Here is a 15,955-nt window from a genome sequence, read left to right as displayed (position 1 = left end):
TACCGAATGTGGTGTACTCATACTATACTTCTACACATTTTTGTGCAGAGCCATGTATTGGAGATATCAGACTCTTATTCGAACAGTATTGTACATTCGATCCTAGAGATCATTACATGTATTCAGTTAGAGTTCGTGACTCAGTATTACCAGTCTTGGGAGATTGTTATAATTATTTTCGTTGTGGGGTTCGATTATCTATTGAAAAAAAAAGTCTTGAAATGAAATTGAAATCAATTTACCTAGTCTTAGAGACTAAGTGTCATCACGACACCTGAGATGGGATTTTGGGTCGTGACATTTTAAAAGAAAAACAACAAATACACATAATGGATAAAAATATGAATAATTTAGTTTCAGACTTCCATTTGAAAATGAACGCAACTTTAATTCCTCAAGTGTATTTTATAAGTTTTTTTACAACTAAATTAAAAGGATACACCTAAGTGACCTAACAAAGGAAGTTTACTTTATATACCACAAATGATCATGACTGATCCCACACTATATCTTGCTTTAATTTTACTAATCTTGGATTATATGAGTGTGCACTTTTTTACTCTTTAAGTTAGTATATATAGCCCTAAATTAAGTTCTGCAAATGTACACCATATTCTCCTAACATTCAGCACTAAGCAAGAACTACATTTGGTAATTTAATTTACATATCCAATATTTCAATGGGGGAAGAAGTTTTTGAATCAACAATCAAAGTCACAATAAGTGATGATACTATGAAATCAAATGTTGCCAAGAAATCATCTTCTGCCTCTCTTTTGACTAAACTACATGCAGGTTATTTCAGAATAAGCCTATCTTTAGGTGGTCAAGCCTTGTTATGGAAAGTTCTAATTGAACATTTAGATAAATCACAAACTCTTCACCACTTTTTTCATACTCTCCCTTCAACTACGTTCCTCTTACTATGGTGGATTTCCCTTTGTACCCTTCTCATCCTCTCTTTTCTTTACATTTTAAGGTGCATTTTTCACTTCTCATTAGTTAAATCAGAGTTTTTACATCCTGTTGGTGTAAACTATCTCTTTGCTCCTTGGATTTCTTGGCTTTTATTACTCCAATCAGCACCATTTAGTATTCCACATGTTGGTTCTTGCCAAGTTTTTTGGTGGATTTTCGTCGTTCCGGTTGGGATTCTTGATGTGAAAATATATGGACAATGGTTTACTACTGAGAAAAGGTTTTTATCAATGGTTGCAAATCCAACTAGCCAACTTTCTGTGTTGGGAAATTTGACTGGTGCTTGGGTTGCAAGTAAAAAGGAATGGAAAGAGAGTGCTGTTTGTATATTTACATTAGGGTTAACACATTATTTGGTAGTGTTTATTACACTTTATCAAAGATTATCTGGTAGTAATAACCTACCTGCTATGCTTAGACCTTCTTTCTTTTTGTTTGTGGCTGCTCCTAGTATGGCTAGCTTAGCTTGGGCTTCTATTTCTGGGAATTTTGATATGTCATGCAGAATGCTCTTTTTTCTCTCACTATTTCTCTTCACTTCTTTGGTAAGTTATCATCTTCTTTGGGTTTTTATTAACTTCAAAATATACTATATATGCATTATATTACAGTTAGGGACATATCTAGTACTAGTCTTATTCACATTATATATAGTCTTGTACATAGTACTTAAAAACAAAATGAGGATGAGAATCATAGTATTTCCTTTGTCTCAATTTATGTGATGCATGCACTTTCATTATTAGTCTGTCTAAAAAACAGTAATTTTTATATTTAGAAATTATAATGAACTATAAACTTTTCATTTTATCATTCATGAGATGATTTATAGCCATGTAAATATTTTAGATCAGAAGTTCCAAAAATCTTTCTTTCTTTCTTAAACTTCGTGATACGATCAAAGTGCTTCGCATAATAGGACAGGGAGTATAAAATATTTTCATGTTGGCCTTCATATATATACATTTCTTCAAAACTTCTTTTTGTCAAGCAGTATGCAATTTGATTACATTTCCTCTAAATGTGTTGACTGTTCATGCTAATTAACCAAACTGCTAATGAGTTATTGATCATATTGCTTATGCTTGATCTTGATGGACATTAGATATCAATTGAAAAGATTTTCTTCTCTGATTTAAATAGTAGTACTCCTTTTGTCTCAATTTATATATATGATACTCTTTCCTTTTTAGTTAGTCCCAAAAAGAATGATATCTTTCTGTATTTAATAACAATTTGACTTTAAACTTCGTGCTGAGTCAAGCATCCTCACATAAATTGGAAGGAGTATCTACTAACAATGTAATGAAATTTTACATCACTATAATCGGCTGAAACTAGCCATATTTTTACATCTATCTATAACTGATTTATAGTATTAAATTACCTCTTCTTTCAAAATTTAGTTGATCTTAATATGCTAATGGAATGAGGAAATCCTACATACAAAGGCATCCATAGGTTACGTATTCTGGCGAACTATATAACTTCGGTCTGAACCCTATATTTGTCTTTTCATTAGATATTTATTTAGAACCCGATAACGCAAAAAGAATAGAATCGCAAACCCATAAACTTAAAATTCTGAATATGTTACTGCTTACATACAATACATATCTAATGACTTTTCTTGTTGATGTGATATAGGTTTGTAGGCCAGCACTATTCAAGAAATCAATGAGAAAGTTCAATGTTGCATGGTGGGCTTACTCATTTCCTCTCACATTCCTAGCCTTAGCCTCTGCACAATATGCACATCAAGTGAAAGGTCCTGTTTCTGCTGGACTTATGCTGCTTCTCTCAGCCCTTTCAGTTCTTGTTTTTGTTGGTTTGACAGTTTCCACTGCTCTCAATCTTGACATGCTTTTGGCTGATAATGATCGCTATTTAAACTTCACTAAACGTAATTAGTCGTATCAAAGATAGCATCTTCTATCAAAAATGGAGAAAATTGGCTATGGCGATTCTGTTCGGTCAGAAATTAATACAGACACAAAGGGCTTCAACAATTTCAAGAAATAATTATGACAATGCCTAGTGCTATTATTATTGTAATTCCTCATTTGGTTTTTCTTTATTGTTTAATTTCAAGATTCTGTAGACTCTGTAAATTAAATACTATAACCCTAGTAACATATATGAGACTAGTTTTTTTTTTTATGTTTTTGCTTGATATTGTTAGGCAAATTGAGACAAGTTTTACAATTAAAAAAATAAAAATAATTCAAAACTAAGAATAAAGAAAATTGATGGCGGACACAACTTGCCTTCAATATGAAACCACAAATGCGTGCATATAAATGAGCCTTAAGTTGTATATAATTATATGCTCTCACCATCCAATTTATGTGATAAATTTTCTTTTAGCTTAAAAAGAGTAACAACTTTCTAAATTTAGAAATAATTTAACTTAAATTTTGTATTCTTCCCTTAATATGAAACTTTTATAATCACACAAAAAATAACTTGTTTTAGACCATAAGTTTCAAAAGTATTCATTTCTTTTTTAAACTCCCATGTGGTTCAAACTTTGCCTCATAAAGAGAAATAATTTAAAAGATTTATACATTATTAAGTAATTTGATCTATTATAACAGGTTACTTGCCATTTTGTCTAGGTTCTAACAAATTGCTTGTCAGAAAATTACATGTAATTATCTTATAATAAGTGACTCGATTGTATAATATTTTTACACATCCAATATATAAAACATAAGCCATGAGAATGGAAATGTTAAGACATAATTAAGTAACTAAATGTATGTTCTTTCTAAAATAATTTGAGTTTTTAGATAATTAAGATGGTAACACATTTGAGCATGGTAATCAACATTCAGCGGTCCTGGGTTAAATCTCACGACCACTTAATATTTAAAAAAGAATTTTTGCGTTATTAACCCATAAAACATCATATTTCCATTAATTAAGTGTCTAATACTTACGCAGATGCCATAGTGAACTGGAAAAAATTGTCAACGAATTCGGCAATGGTAACCAACACACACATCATACTTCCATGCACTAGTAAAGCTTTAAAGTGAACTAAATTAAACATCTCCCACTAGTCCACAAATATTAACTTTCAAATTCAGTTTTTTTTTAAGAAAAAAGTCGTACGGTATCCGTAAAGTCCCAATTTATAAAGGATTCTGTATTCACATAGGATCCCGCAAAGGATTACATCCCTAGGGGTATGATGTAAACAGTTTATCATAATGCAAGTATTAGTGGTTGATTTCACGCCTCGAACTCGTCACCAATAGATTATACTGAGGTAATTTTGCTGTTGCTCTAAATATTATAGCAACTTTACTGTTTCCTAGTAAAGTGCCAAGTATTATAGCAACTTCCCTACCATGGCATGGTGCACAAAATAATGTTTATTTCATAGATGTAAGAGTGCATAGGCGTATTCAAGATTTAAACTATATAGTTTGAACGTTTAAGGTTCTTAGCATTAAATTCGTTATAGTTTTAATGTTATAGATTCATGTCTATTAATTATTAGTTCAACTGAACTCACCCCTATAATGCTACATTCATCTCTGGTTACAGTTTTACTGGATTCTTACGCATAAATTTATACTAAGAGTCGAAAGTGATTCAGATGAATCCGCTACCGTTAGGGCTGGCAAAAATGCCCCAAGCCCATCCAACCCGCCAAATATTTCATGGGTTGGGCATAATATAATTTCCTGATGGGCTAACTTTTGGCATAGCCCATCTCTCTGCTCTTTTTCCCATTTCGTTAGACTTTCTCTATTTCTTTTAACAATAATTCTTTTTCTATTTGACTGACTCAAAATTAATTACTGAATTGTACTCTAGAAAGAACTGGAAAATATTATTGTCATATATTGTTTTTGTTTCAGAAACCAATGCTTAATGTCACATCTAATAAAAAATATGTAAACAAATAGACCTAGAAGTATTAGCTATTTTTTTGTTATTCTTTGGAAAAGTATTAGAATAGACAATCATAGCAAAATATATAGATTTTTCTGATTGGGTTTGATTTAAAAAAATTTGATAAGGTAAAATTAAATAATGTAATACTCACTAAATATCAGTTTCACATTAATTAATTTTGTTAGAGAAATATGTGAGTACTAGTAAAACTTATGACTAACAAAATTTAAAACATACAACTCAACATAAATAGTTATGTGATGTCAAATTCTAAAATGGTTGCATTATTATGTTGAAAATTTGCAATGTATTGTTTTGCTGCTGCAATTTCATGAGAATAAGTTAATTACAAACAGGTTAAATTATAGTTTGAAAAATTGTAATGAGAAAGATTGAATTTGTATTGTTGATTTGGATAAAGACAGAGTTGATGACATTGTAAAAATTTGGGTCAAGTTGGGCTGGTTGGGGTATAACTATAACCCAGTGTTTAACTCATCTTAACCCAAGTGAATTTTGAGTTGGGTTAGGTTGGGCATTGACCCATTTATTGGTTCAGCCCATCTTGACCAGTCCAAACATAGCCTAAATATTGGATCAGCTTAATTTATCCTTGGTTTTATCATGTTTTTTAGCAGACTTCTTAGCCATCATTTTGTAATCAATAAACTTAGGCATCGTTTGATTCACATTTTATTATGCGGGGACTATACATGCAAATATTGTTTATGTTACTTATAAATAATAGTAATAAAGAGATTGTTATGTGATGATTATAATGTAGGAACAGTTGTGCAGTGATTAATAATAATGGAATTATTATGTAGTTTAAGGGCTTTTATATCTTTAATAGAGATTACTTACTTTAAGGGCATTTTTGTCTTTAAATACTATAATTCCCACTTTGCTAGTTAATAAATAAAATTTGGGTCTAACTCAATCCTAAAATCTAGCTCATGAGGTAAGGATTGCTCAGCACACCCGGACCTAACAACTGGAGCGTGAAAAATATAAAATAGGGGTCTAACATCGAGTAACAATGAATTGGGATGGAACGAACTCAATCTCAAATGCTAGCTCATAAGATGAGGATTACACCATATAAGGAATCCAATACTCTCATCCCCAACTGATGTGGGATATTCAACACTAATACATGTCGGAGTCGTTTGGTTGAAGCTATCTAAATACTTAATTTCAGCGTAAAATCTCGCATAAGATAATATAGTCGGTTGATTGTTTAAAAAAAGTAACGGTTGCATAATTAATGCAGTATTTAGTTCGCAGTATTAAATGTGTAAATTTTACTTCTTAAAATTATATATAGGTTATTGAAAAAAAAGAGAGACGAGAGAGCTAACAAGGTACGCATCTTTGAGGATCTAATAAACACAAGGCATATGCAACTTTTAATATAGCCTAACAGGAAAATTAAGTTCTTTTTGAAACTGATATCGAATTATATGTTAAGCCAGGTGTAGGCTGCTTTCTCAACTGTTTTGCTTGAACTTATTAAGCCTGGGTGCCTCTATAATTATTAACGCGGGCAGAAGCAGACCTATGTATGGAGTAGAGGGGTCCTCGAACCCCCTTAACCTCGGCAAAATTTATAGATATATATGTGTTTATATGTTGAAAATGTTCTTATATTTGTTTGGAACTCTTAAGATCAAAAGTTCGAGAAGGCACTAGTTGAGCAGTCCGCTCATGTGCTCCGTCACCTTCAAATCCTGTATCCGCATGTGAAATAAGTAGTATTGTACCAATGGAATGGCTTAGAATCAAATCGTTTGTCAATTTACAATTGCTTAGAAAAACTCCCAGACCAGAACTCTAATACATAGTTAATTGAACAAAAGAATACCTTAGTAAATCTACATGTATAAACATAACGAAATGTGTATTTGATTCTGTCAAATTAGTACTAAAAAAGCTTGCTTGCAAATTCATTTAGCTGTTCTCCTTTCCAAGAAGAAGCATTAGCAAGATTCCTTACTTCTAATAAGCTCCTACCTAACTTCAAAGCTACCTTCAATTCAAACACTTCACCATTTTCCCTTCTCTCAACATCTTTTTCCATCAAATTAAATTCAATATTTTCTTGCATATACTTGAAAAAACCTGCATTATTCCTATACATCTCAAAAACCATTCCAACTTGTCCACCATGTTGAATTGTGTTAACGATAGTCGCCAACGCCCCCGCCACAGTTCCAACCACAGCTGCCCAAGATCCCACAAAAGCAGAGCCAATGGCTCCTAGCCCTGTTAGTAAAGGACCACAAATGGCTAAAATCTTGTTCAATTTCAAGGCTTTTTGCCCTAGCCTAATATATTCTTCTTGGTCTTTTTTTCCCAAAATTCCCATTATTTCTCTCATTTCCTCTTCCAATTTCCCATTCCAACCATTCCAATCGTTTATATTTTGATTAATCTTCTTGACTTGTCTTCGTCGTTGTTGAGGCCACCATACAGAAGGCTCGACAGAAGATGGAAATTTATCGAGCATTGTACCGAGGATAGGAAGAGGGTAGGCTTTGTCAAGAGCCAAGATATTATCCATAGCTTCCTGAACATCACTAGTCATAGGGTGACCGATTGATAAAGTTGTGTCGATTTGGTGAAGGAGATGTTGGAACAATCTAGTTGCGATTCGTTGTTCTTCAGCAAGCTGGGATGGTTGTAATTTATTCATGATCACCAACATTACAGTAGCAGCCAAGTACAATAAAGTGGAAGAAATTTTGAGTCCCAAAAATGGACTAGCACTAGTAGTTGCAATTGCAGTCATTGTAGCAGCTGCTAAAGTTATGATATTAATTGATGTCAAAAGCATGTTGTTCCACTGGCTTCTCTGCTCTCCAATATTCTTATGCATCTCCACTCTATCTGCAATAGCCTCTTTAATTGCGTAAAGTTTTGCGATATTTACTGGATCAGGACTATTATTGACATCAGATTTTATTGATGGGCTAAGTTGTTGCTCGATTCGATTACAAGTAGTTATAGCTGTGTAACCATTTATCACGTCCTGTTCCTTCATTGATCCTCCTTTTCTTATAACAACAACATATTCAGTGTATTCCCACAGTATGAGATCGGGGGAGGGAAAGGGGTAATGTATTCAGACCTTACTACTATCTTGTGGGGTAGGGAGGTTGATCCTCCTCTTACTTGTTTGAAGTTGATGAGGAGAAAAGGTTTGAAAGGGAATGAGAGGCAATTGTGTGAATTATTGAACTTTTGAACTAAATGGGAACAAGGCCAAGACTAATTCTGTAAATTCTAAGCCCCCTTAGTTTTCCTTTTATTGAGTAAGACAAAGGGTAATTTAGGTAAATACTTTTATGATTAAATTTATTAAATATATCTTTTAAGGAGTGTGTTATAATTTTAAAAGATAAATTATCTGGACCAAATTGAATAATTATTAAGCACCTGTAAGCGATTAATTAATTACACTACGTGACACATATTGGTACAAAAAGATGACAAATACACGTTACATTATGAATTTATAGTTTGATAATTACCACGTGAAACACAAAAAAACGTTGATTGTGTAAGATTTTATTTCTACCAAATAAAGTAAATTATGTATATTGAATATCCTCAAATGACAACTCATTATATCTACATTATTGGCTAAAAACATAAGGGGCGGATGTAGAGTTTGTCCTCTCGGTTCATCTGCACCTGGTACTTTCGATGTGAAGCATAAATTTATGTGTAAATATTTATTAAAATTACAACAAATAATAGGTTTAAGCCCATTACTTTAAAAATACAATTGGCTCAATGCTAAAAACATTTAAAAGTTGAACCCATAAAATCTAAATCCATCTTGGACTCGCCTATGCGATAAGAGCAGGCCGACAGGTGTAAGCCTTTCAATATTATATACCAAACTCGATAATTATGCGTGCACATAGTTTATATTTTGATTACCAAAAAAACAACAGACACACAGTATGAAAAAATATATATAGGGTAGGAGTTAATTAGCATAATAGGAAAGAAAACAATAGGTTTGACACAAAGGAAGTAAACTCAACATCATGACCACGCTTTAATCGCCCTTTTTCTTTTGGCCAAAATACAAAATTAGTCGGTCGGTCGAAACTAATTAGATTCATTAGCTAAAAAGTATATAACATATGTATATTATTATTTACCCGTAAAATGATACAGTTGAATTTATACGTGGTTTATAGACAAGTGAATCAACTTGATCCCAAAATGATAAATAAATTAGACAAGAATATAAGACTTAGCGTTGAAGTCAAGATAAGACAGTAACAATCTTGATTCCAGAAGCGGTAACAACAATATTAATAAGCAAGAAGATAAAATATTATTGAGCTTTTGAACAGAGTATAGTATTAGTTTGTTAGCAAATTCGTATCATTTACAATGACTATAGAGCTCACTATTTATAGTTTCACCTGGGGAACAAGATCCTAGGATCAAGCCCCTCTTAAATGATAATTATGAGGGCAATTGAAGAATGTATAACGGTGGGCAGTAAATGTCATATTCTCTGTAACGGGCCGTGCACTTAATGCTATAGAATATTCTCCATTAAATGCTACCGTGTGACATGTATTTAATTCGCCTTTATGAATACCATTCTCTTTGAGATCGTTGCTTTCGGGCCAGATTGTCTTCTGTCTTCGGCTCCACGTGTCGCTTCCTTATGCGATCATTAAATATGAACATATTTTACCCTATACAGATAGTCCTCCTGCTTTCCGGTGGCATAACCTTGTGTCACCGGGAAGTTGGTAGAGCTACCTTTTTTGGCGGGAAATCCTCTGACCCCCTCTGAAAAGTTTCTAACAGTTGATTAGATGCACGTCTCTCCGCATTTAATACCCCAAACACGCGTCATCCCATGATTAAGCCACACTTTTTCCGGTTATCGAGGTAATTAAGGCCACGATTTTAGCCACCTATTCCTTTACTTATACGCATCAAACTTCTTCATTTACACTTCATAACTTTCCAAACTCTCTCGAACTCTCTTTGCTCAACTCATGCTTGTCTTCAACTTTCTCTAATCTTCTTCTTCAGAAAGAAACCCTTTTCTCCCTTCTGACAAACATGGCCTCTTCTTCCCAAAATCCCAGTTCCTCAAAGAACAAAGGTAAAAATAATGATGCTGCTCCACCTACGGCGAGCATTATTATTCTAAGGAATCCTATCACAACTAAGGACTTTGAAGAGAAGTATCCTTCTGCTAACCCTCGTACGTGGGTTGTTAGTGTGTATCCTTCTTTCATTCGTCTTTCCAGCATTCTTGTTGTGAAGGAAGACTGTCATTGCCATGATTTAAACATCATCGCTCCTGACCTGGCGGAGAGGTTAACCTTACCCAAGAAGGGTTTCACGTATTTTTATACGTATCCCTTCACTTTGGGACCGTTCTCTTTAAGCGGGGAGCTTGACTCCGTTATCATGGAGTTTTGCATCCATTACCAGGTATGCCGGCACAAATAAGTCCATATGTGTGGGGGACACTTGCTTGTCTTCGGCGTCTATGCCAGGAGACGGGAGAGAAGCCATCCCTGGCTCGATTAATGAACCTTTATTCCCCCAAGATTTTCTATGAGGGAATGATAAATTTCAGCAAACGTGGCCACCATGCTTTGCTAACCAGCATGGATGACGACAACGACAATGGGTGGATGGAACGGTTCATTGCAGTTGCCACCAGAGACATCATTCCGGCCACGACTTCATCCTTTCCGGAATTATGGAACTGTACTCGTAAGTTCATCATTTGTTCTTTCTTCTAGTTAAAGATCACCTCACGTTGTTACTGGCCCTTCTTCATTTACTTATTTCAGTAACTAGGTGAACACCGCCTAGGGTTGAAGGCTTGGACCATTGGGTCTAGAAAATTTGGATGCCACCATGCCCAAGACCCGCATGTGGAAAGAACATGCTCTTAAATATGGGTGGAAGGCTAAAAATCATAGTAAGTCTAACTCATCTTGTTTTTACCTTTCGTATAGGAAAATTGATTAACCTTTCTCTCCTGTTGAATTCAGGTCTCCCTCAAGGCTCAGTTGTCGTCCCCGACGAGGACATTTTGGTTGATCGTGCTGATGTGGCGAGGCTGTTGCAGGAGGCTTTCACCCGAACAGGTGTCTCCGAGCCTACTTTTGGTGCAAGTGCTTCTTCTCGGAGTCCCTCGCCGGAGAACAAGCAACCAAAAAGGAGATGTTCCTCCATGGCCGGGGACAAAAATAAAATGGCAAAGAATGCAATGCCCGAGTCGTCTTTGGATATTGTGGTGATGAGCTTCGCGCCCAAGCCAGCCATAGACACCATGGTGATCGATGATGATGGAGAAGCCAGTGATGAGGAGGCTTCTCTACATAGAAGATGACGGCATTCATCAGTTCAACAGAATGCTCAATCTGTTGAGTTAGTTACACTAACCGAGGATGATGCCTCGGTAATCTAGGGAGTATGATATGGCGGAAAATGCTAACTCTCGCTTCCGAGTCCCAATCGTCGTTCTCGGTACCATGAAACTGAGTATTGGGTCCCTTTCATGTTCGTTGATGAGCAACCAACAATCAGCACTGCGTTTGCCGTAGCTGCTTCTAAACCTACGACGCCATCAGCTTCATCTCCTTCTTCACCAACTTTGCCTTCGCCACCAGCAACTGCTACATCATCTCCACCGATCGTAGTTTCCCGAGAGGAAGATACCCCTCCTCCCCAATCCCAGTTCTTGGGAATTTGGGGCATAATTATTCTGCCCCCTCTAAAGATCCCCAAAGGAGGAGCAGCGTCCCTCAGTTTCTACTGGATGACATTTGTTATCCCGACCAGTGGAACTTGCTAATTATCTGAAGTTTTTGGCTTCAGAAAAAGATAGGAATAAAATACAAACTCTCTCGGGAGAGTGTTTGGTGAACATTAACATGCATAACACAACAATGGAATAGTCTTTGTTTCCTCTATTGTTTCTTCTATTATTGTTATGGCAGGGTTTTGAGTTTGCATTTTTGTTTTGCAGGCCAACTTCCTAGCTTCTGAGGGCCTTCAAAGGCTGATTCTTGATAAGGAGGAAATTACCTCCGATCGGGATCAACTTTTGGCAAAGTGAGACCAGATTGTTGCTCGCCTCTCAGAACAGGAAGTACGAGTTGCTAAGGCCGTTGAGTTGGAGTCCTGGTTACAGCAAAGCGATAAAAAAGTAGTGACCCTTATCCAGGAGGTCTCCCCGTTAAGGGTACAATTTGAAGAAGCTAAGGCCAAATGGGTTGAAGTCCATAATGCCGTTCTTGCTGAATCCAATCGTGAGGCTCCCTCTGCAGAAAGATTGAATAATTTGGAGGCAGCCTTAAACTCCAAAACTGAAGAAGTTACTGCTGCCGAGGATAAGTATGCCCGGTTAGAGGAGAGGCATAAGAGGGTCATAGAGCACAATACGGTTTTAGCTCCACTGTCCGTGACCTTGATGCCAGTCTCCGAGCCACTAGATCCGAGCGGGACATCCTTTCTGTCGAGGTTGACCAACTTAAAGAAGAACTTCAGCGCCGAGCGGCTTCCCTCATTGTTGAAAAATATTATTCTATGTATAGCATGAGGAGAAAAAACTTGGAAGAGTCCAAAGCGGGTGTCATTGACTTTGATGTCGAAATCGCTAAGGCCCGTGAGCTGGAGCCAACTGGCCGAAGGGGTCTTCCAGTCCGGCCTGATGGTACCGACTCTTCTAGTTCCGGTTCTGAGTTCTCGGGAACTGAAGAAGAACCAGAAGGTGATGATGCTGAAGGCCAAAATGGTGAAGGCCAAGATATTGAGTCGGCGGCAGAACCACCCACTTCTCTTGGGGGAGTAGAATCTTCTCTTCCTCCGGGTTCCGGAGATGCAGTAACTTAGTTTTTGCTTTCTTTTCCTTTTGTACTTTTATATTTGTGCTACTTGGCACGTTTGCTGTGAATAGAAGTACTTTTTTGTTTAAATATTGTGCAAGTTTTTCTCTTTGCGTACTTTTCATTTAAGTATTTGAGCAAGTTTTACTCTTTGCGCCCTTTTCGTTCAAGTATTTGCGCAAGTTTTACTTTTTGCGTCGAATTGTGCAAGGCTTCAGGTGTATTTGTCTCTGAGAGCACTTGGATTCCGGGCATAAGTTCTTCCGGAATAAACCCTTTACCGTAAAGGTTTCATAAGAGAAGGCCCTCTTATGTTTACGGTGCTCTTGAAGAGGACGTTTCTTGTTCATTACAGTATTAGCATTTGAAGTACTTGTTTAACTTTAAAATGATAAAATTAATTCATCTATAGGACAAGAAACAAGATAAAAATAAAAGGGCTTTACTTTATTCCTTCCATTTTCAAAAGTATATAAGCATTCGTTATGCTAAAAAGAAATTGCCATTACTTGTGGCTAACTTGTACAACTTATTTCTACGGGGCTGGCCACACAGTCCTCGGTCCCGATGATATAATTTTGTTTTGGGGTTCTGGGTTGCCGGTCGATGCGGCAGTCATTGTTGTCGTACTCTTATATCATTCCCCACCCCCCAACCCACCCAGTGTTTGATGCGAAGGATGAGATTTGAACACTAAGTCTTGATCCTTTGGAAATTCCACTAGTGGATCGTTAGATAATCTTTAGTTCAGTAGTAAGCTTCACTTCCCCTTTGAACTCGTGAACGGTCAGGTAACCCTTGGCCGATAGCAAATTTTACTTCTGGGTAGGAACTTTTGCTACCGAGCCAAAGATTATCTAACCATTCCGTATTAGTCCGTTTTTTGTGTGCCTTGTCATTTTAAGGTCTTATTTCTACTGATGAAGCTTTCTTCATAATATACTTTCATTGTTGTCTCATTAAAAACCTTGCCAGAAAAACTCAATTGGGAAAAAAATCGGACGAAGGAAAAAAAAATGTAGCACATACTTTCAGTGTAGACGAGGCTCATCAGCAATAGTATCTTTTGAGGTGTGCCACGTTCCAGTTGCTCGACAACTTTATTTATTCCGTCTTGATTTTCTCATTCGTATGACCCTTTCCCGGTGACAGTTGAAACCTAGTAGAGGCCTTCCCACGTTGGATAAGGTGACGATGTGATCCTTTTGATTTTCAAGTCTTCAAGGAATTTTGTGACCTTTGTGCCTATAAATTGTGGCCCGTTATTGTATGCTATCTCTTTTGGTATCCCGAATCTACAAATTATATTCTCCCATAAGAAATCTACCACTTCGTATTCCCCGATCTTTTGATATGGACCTGTTTCAACCCATTTAGAAAAATAGTCAGTTAAAATCAAAAATAATCTTACCTTACCGGGGGCTGGTGGCAACTGACCGACTATAGCCATCCCCTACTTCATAAAAGGCCATGGTGACACAACTGAGTGTAGTGGCTCTGCTGGTTGATGTACCAATGGTGCGTAGCATTGACATTCATGAACTTGGTGTCTTGCTCCATCCGGGGCCAGTAGTATCCTGCCCAAAATAATTTTAGAACTAAGGAATTCGCACCTGAGTGATTTCCGCAGATTCCTTCATGGACTTCCTGCATGACATAGTTAGCTTTAGAAGCCCCTAAACATCTGGCCAATGGGACTTGGAAAGATCTTTTATATAATTGACCTCCTTGAAAACTGTATCGAGTTGCTTTAGTACGCAACGCCCGAGATACCTTGGGATCTTCAAGTAATTTTACGTCCTCGAGGTAGTCAATGATCTGATTTCTCCAGCCCCAGAACAAATTAGTCGTGTTTACCTCATAATAACAATCTGCGTCCAGTACCGAGTGCATAAGTTGTATGACCGTACTGGAGTCCAGTCCTTTCATTTCCGTGGACGAACCCATATTTGCTAGTGTGTTTGCTTCCGCATTCTCTTCCCTTGGGATGTGCGTAATTGACCATTCCCTTAACCGAGTGAGCAGATCCTAGACTTTCACTACATACTGTTGCATGTGTTCCTCTTTAGTTTCGAAGATCCCGTAGACCTGATTTACTACCAAATGGGAGTCACATTTGATTTCTATGACCTCGGAGTCCAGTCCCCAGGCTAGCTCGAGTCCTGTAATCAAAGCTTCATACTATGCTTCATTGTTAGTCAGAGGAACGATTCTTATGGCCTACCTTAGGGTTTCTCCTGAGGGTGTGGTTAGAACTATGCCGAGCCCGGACCCCTTCACATTGGAAGCTCCGTCCGTGAACAAGGTCCAAACTCCTAATATCGATTCTGACAACATCACTGCTTCTTTGGTAGCCAAAGGTAACAGTCCCGGACTGAAATCAGCCACAAAGTCGGCCAAAACTTATGATTTAATCACAGTCCTAAGTTTATATTCTATGTCAAATTCACTCATTTCGACGGCCTACTTGGCCAGTCTACCTGAAATTTCAGGCTTATGAAGAATATTCCGCGGAGGAAAAGTGGTCACCATGGTTGTCGAATGACATTGGAAATAAGACCTAACCTTACGAGCGGTGACTACGAGAGCTAAGGCTAATTTTTCCAGATGTGGGTACCGAGTTTCTGCTCCTGTTAAAATTTTACTAACGTAGTAAATAGGAGATTGTGTACCTTTGTCCTCACGGACTAAAATGTCACTTACCGCTACCTCCGAGACCGCTAAGTAGATCAACAGTTGTTTGCCTTCCTCCGGTTTTGACAGTAATGGAGGACTTGACAAATAACTTTTCAAATCCTTCAAAGCCTGCTGACATTCCGGAGTCAACTCGAAGTTGTTCTTCTTTTTGAGTAGTGAAAAGAAATGATGGCATTTTTTCAAAGATATGGAGATGAATCTGCTCAAAGTAGCCAGTCTCCCTGTCAACTTTGAACCTTTTTCACGCCTGATAGCTAGTCCGGGATGTCTTCGATGGCTTGAATTTTATCGAGGTTAACCTCAATCCCCCTTTCTGACACCAGGAATCCCAGGAACTTACCGGAGCTGACCCCAAACGCCCACTTCTCGGGGTTAAGCTTCATGTTATGCTTCCTTAAGATGTCAAAGGTTTCTTGCAAATGTTTAAGATGATCAACTGCGTTCAAAGACTTAACCAGCATATCATCTATGTAAACCTC

The 15,955-nt window shown here is 37.0% G+C and overlaps 2 protein-coding genes across 2 annotated transcripts; one reads left to right on the top strand and one right to left on the bottom strand.

Annotated features, from left to right (window-relative positions):
* Positions 1-599: 599 nt before the first annotated feature.
* On the top strand, positions 600-3,138 carry LOC104111503 (S-type anion channel SLAH1-like). Its single transcript, XM_009621215.4, has 2 exons — positions 600-1,523; positions 2,626-3,138. The coding sequence occupies exons 1-2, from the start codon at positions 681-683 to the stop codon at positions 2,887-2,889; spliced, it is 1,107 nt and encodes a 368-aa protein (XP_009619510.1). The 5' UTR covers positions 600-680; the 3' UTR covers positions 2,890-3,138.
* Positions 3,139-6,811: 3,673 nt separating this feature from the next.
* LOC104111507 (probable F-box protein At4g22030) lies at positions 6,812-7,930 on the bottom strand. The gene has a single exon (XM_009621221.2). It carries the CDS (start codon positions 7,928-7,930, stop codon positions 6,812-6,814), a length of 1,119 nt encoding a protein of 372 aa, XP_009619516.1.
* Positions 7,931-15,955: the final 8,025 nt, after the last annotated feature.

Source organism: Nicotiana tomentosiformis, chromosome 9, assembly GCF_000390325.3.
Source record: "Nicotiana tomentosiformis chromosome 9, ASM39032v3, whole genome shotgun sequence".
NCBI classification, from domain to species: domain Eukaryota; kingdom Viridiplantae; phylum Streptophyta; class Magnoliopsida; order Solanales; family Solanaceae; genus Nicotiana; species Nicotiana tomentosiformis.
Note: the sequence above shows the minus strand (reverse complement) of the source record. Positions and strands in the feature narration are given on the sequence as shown.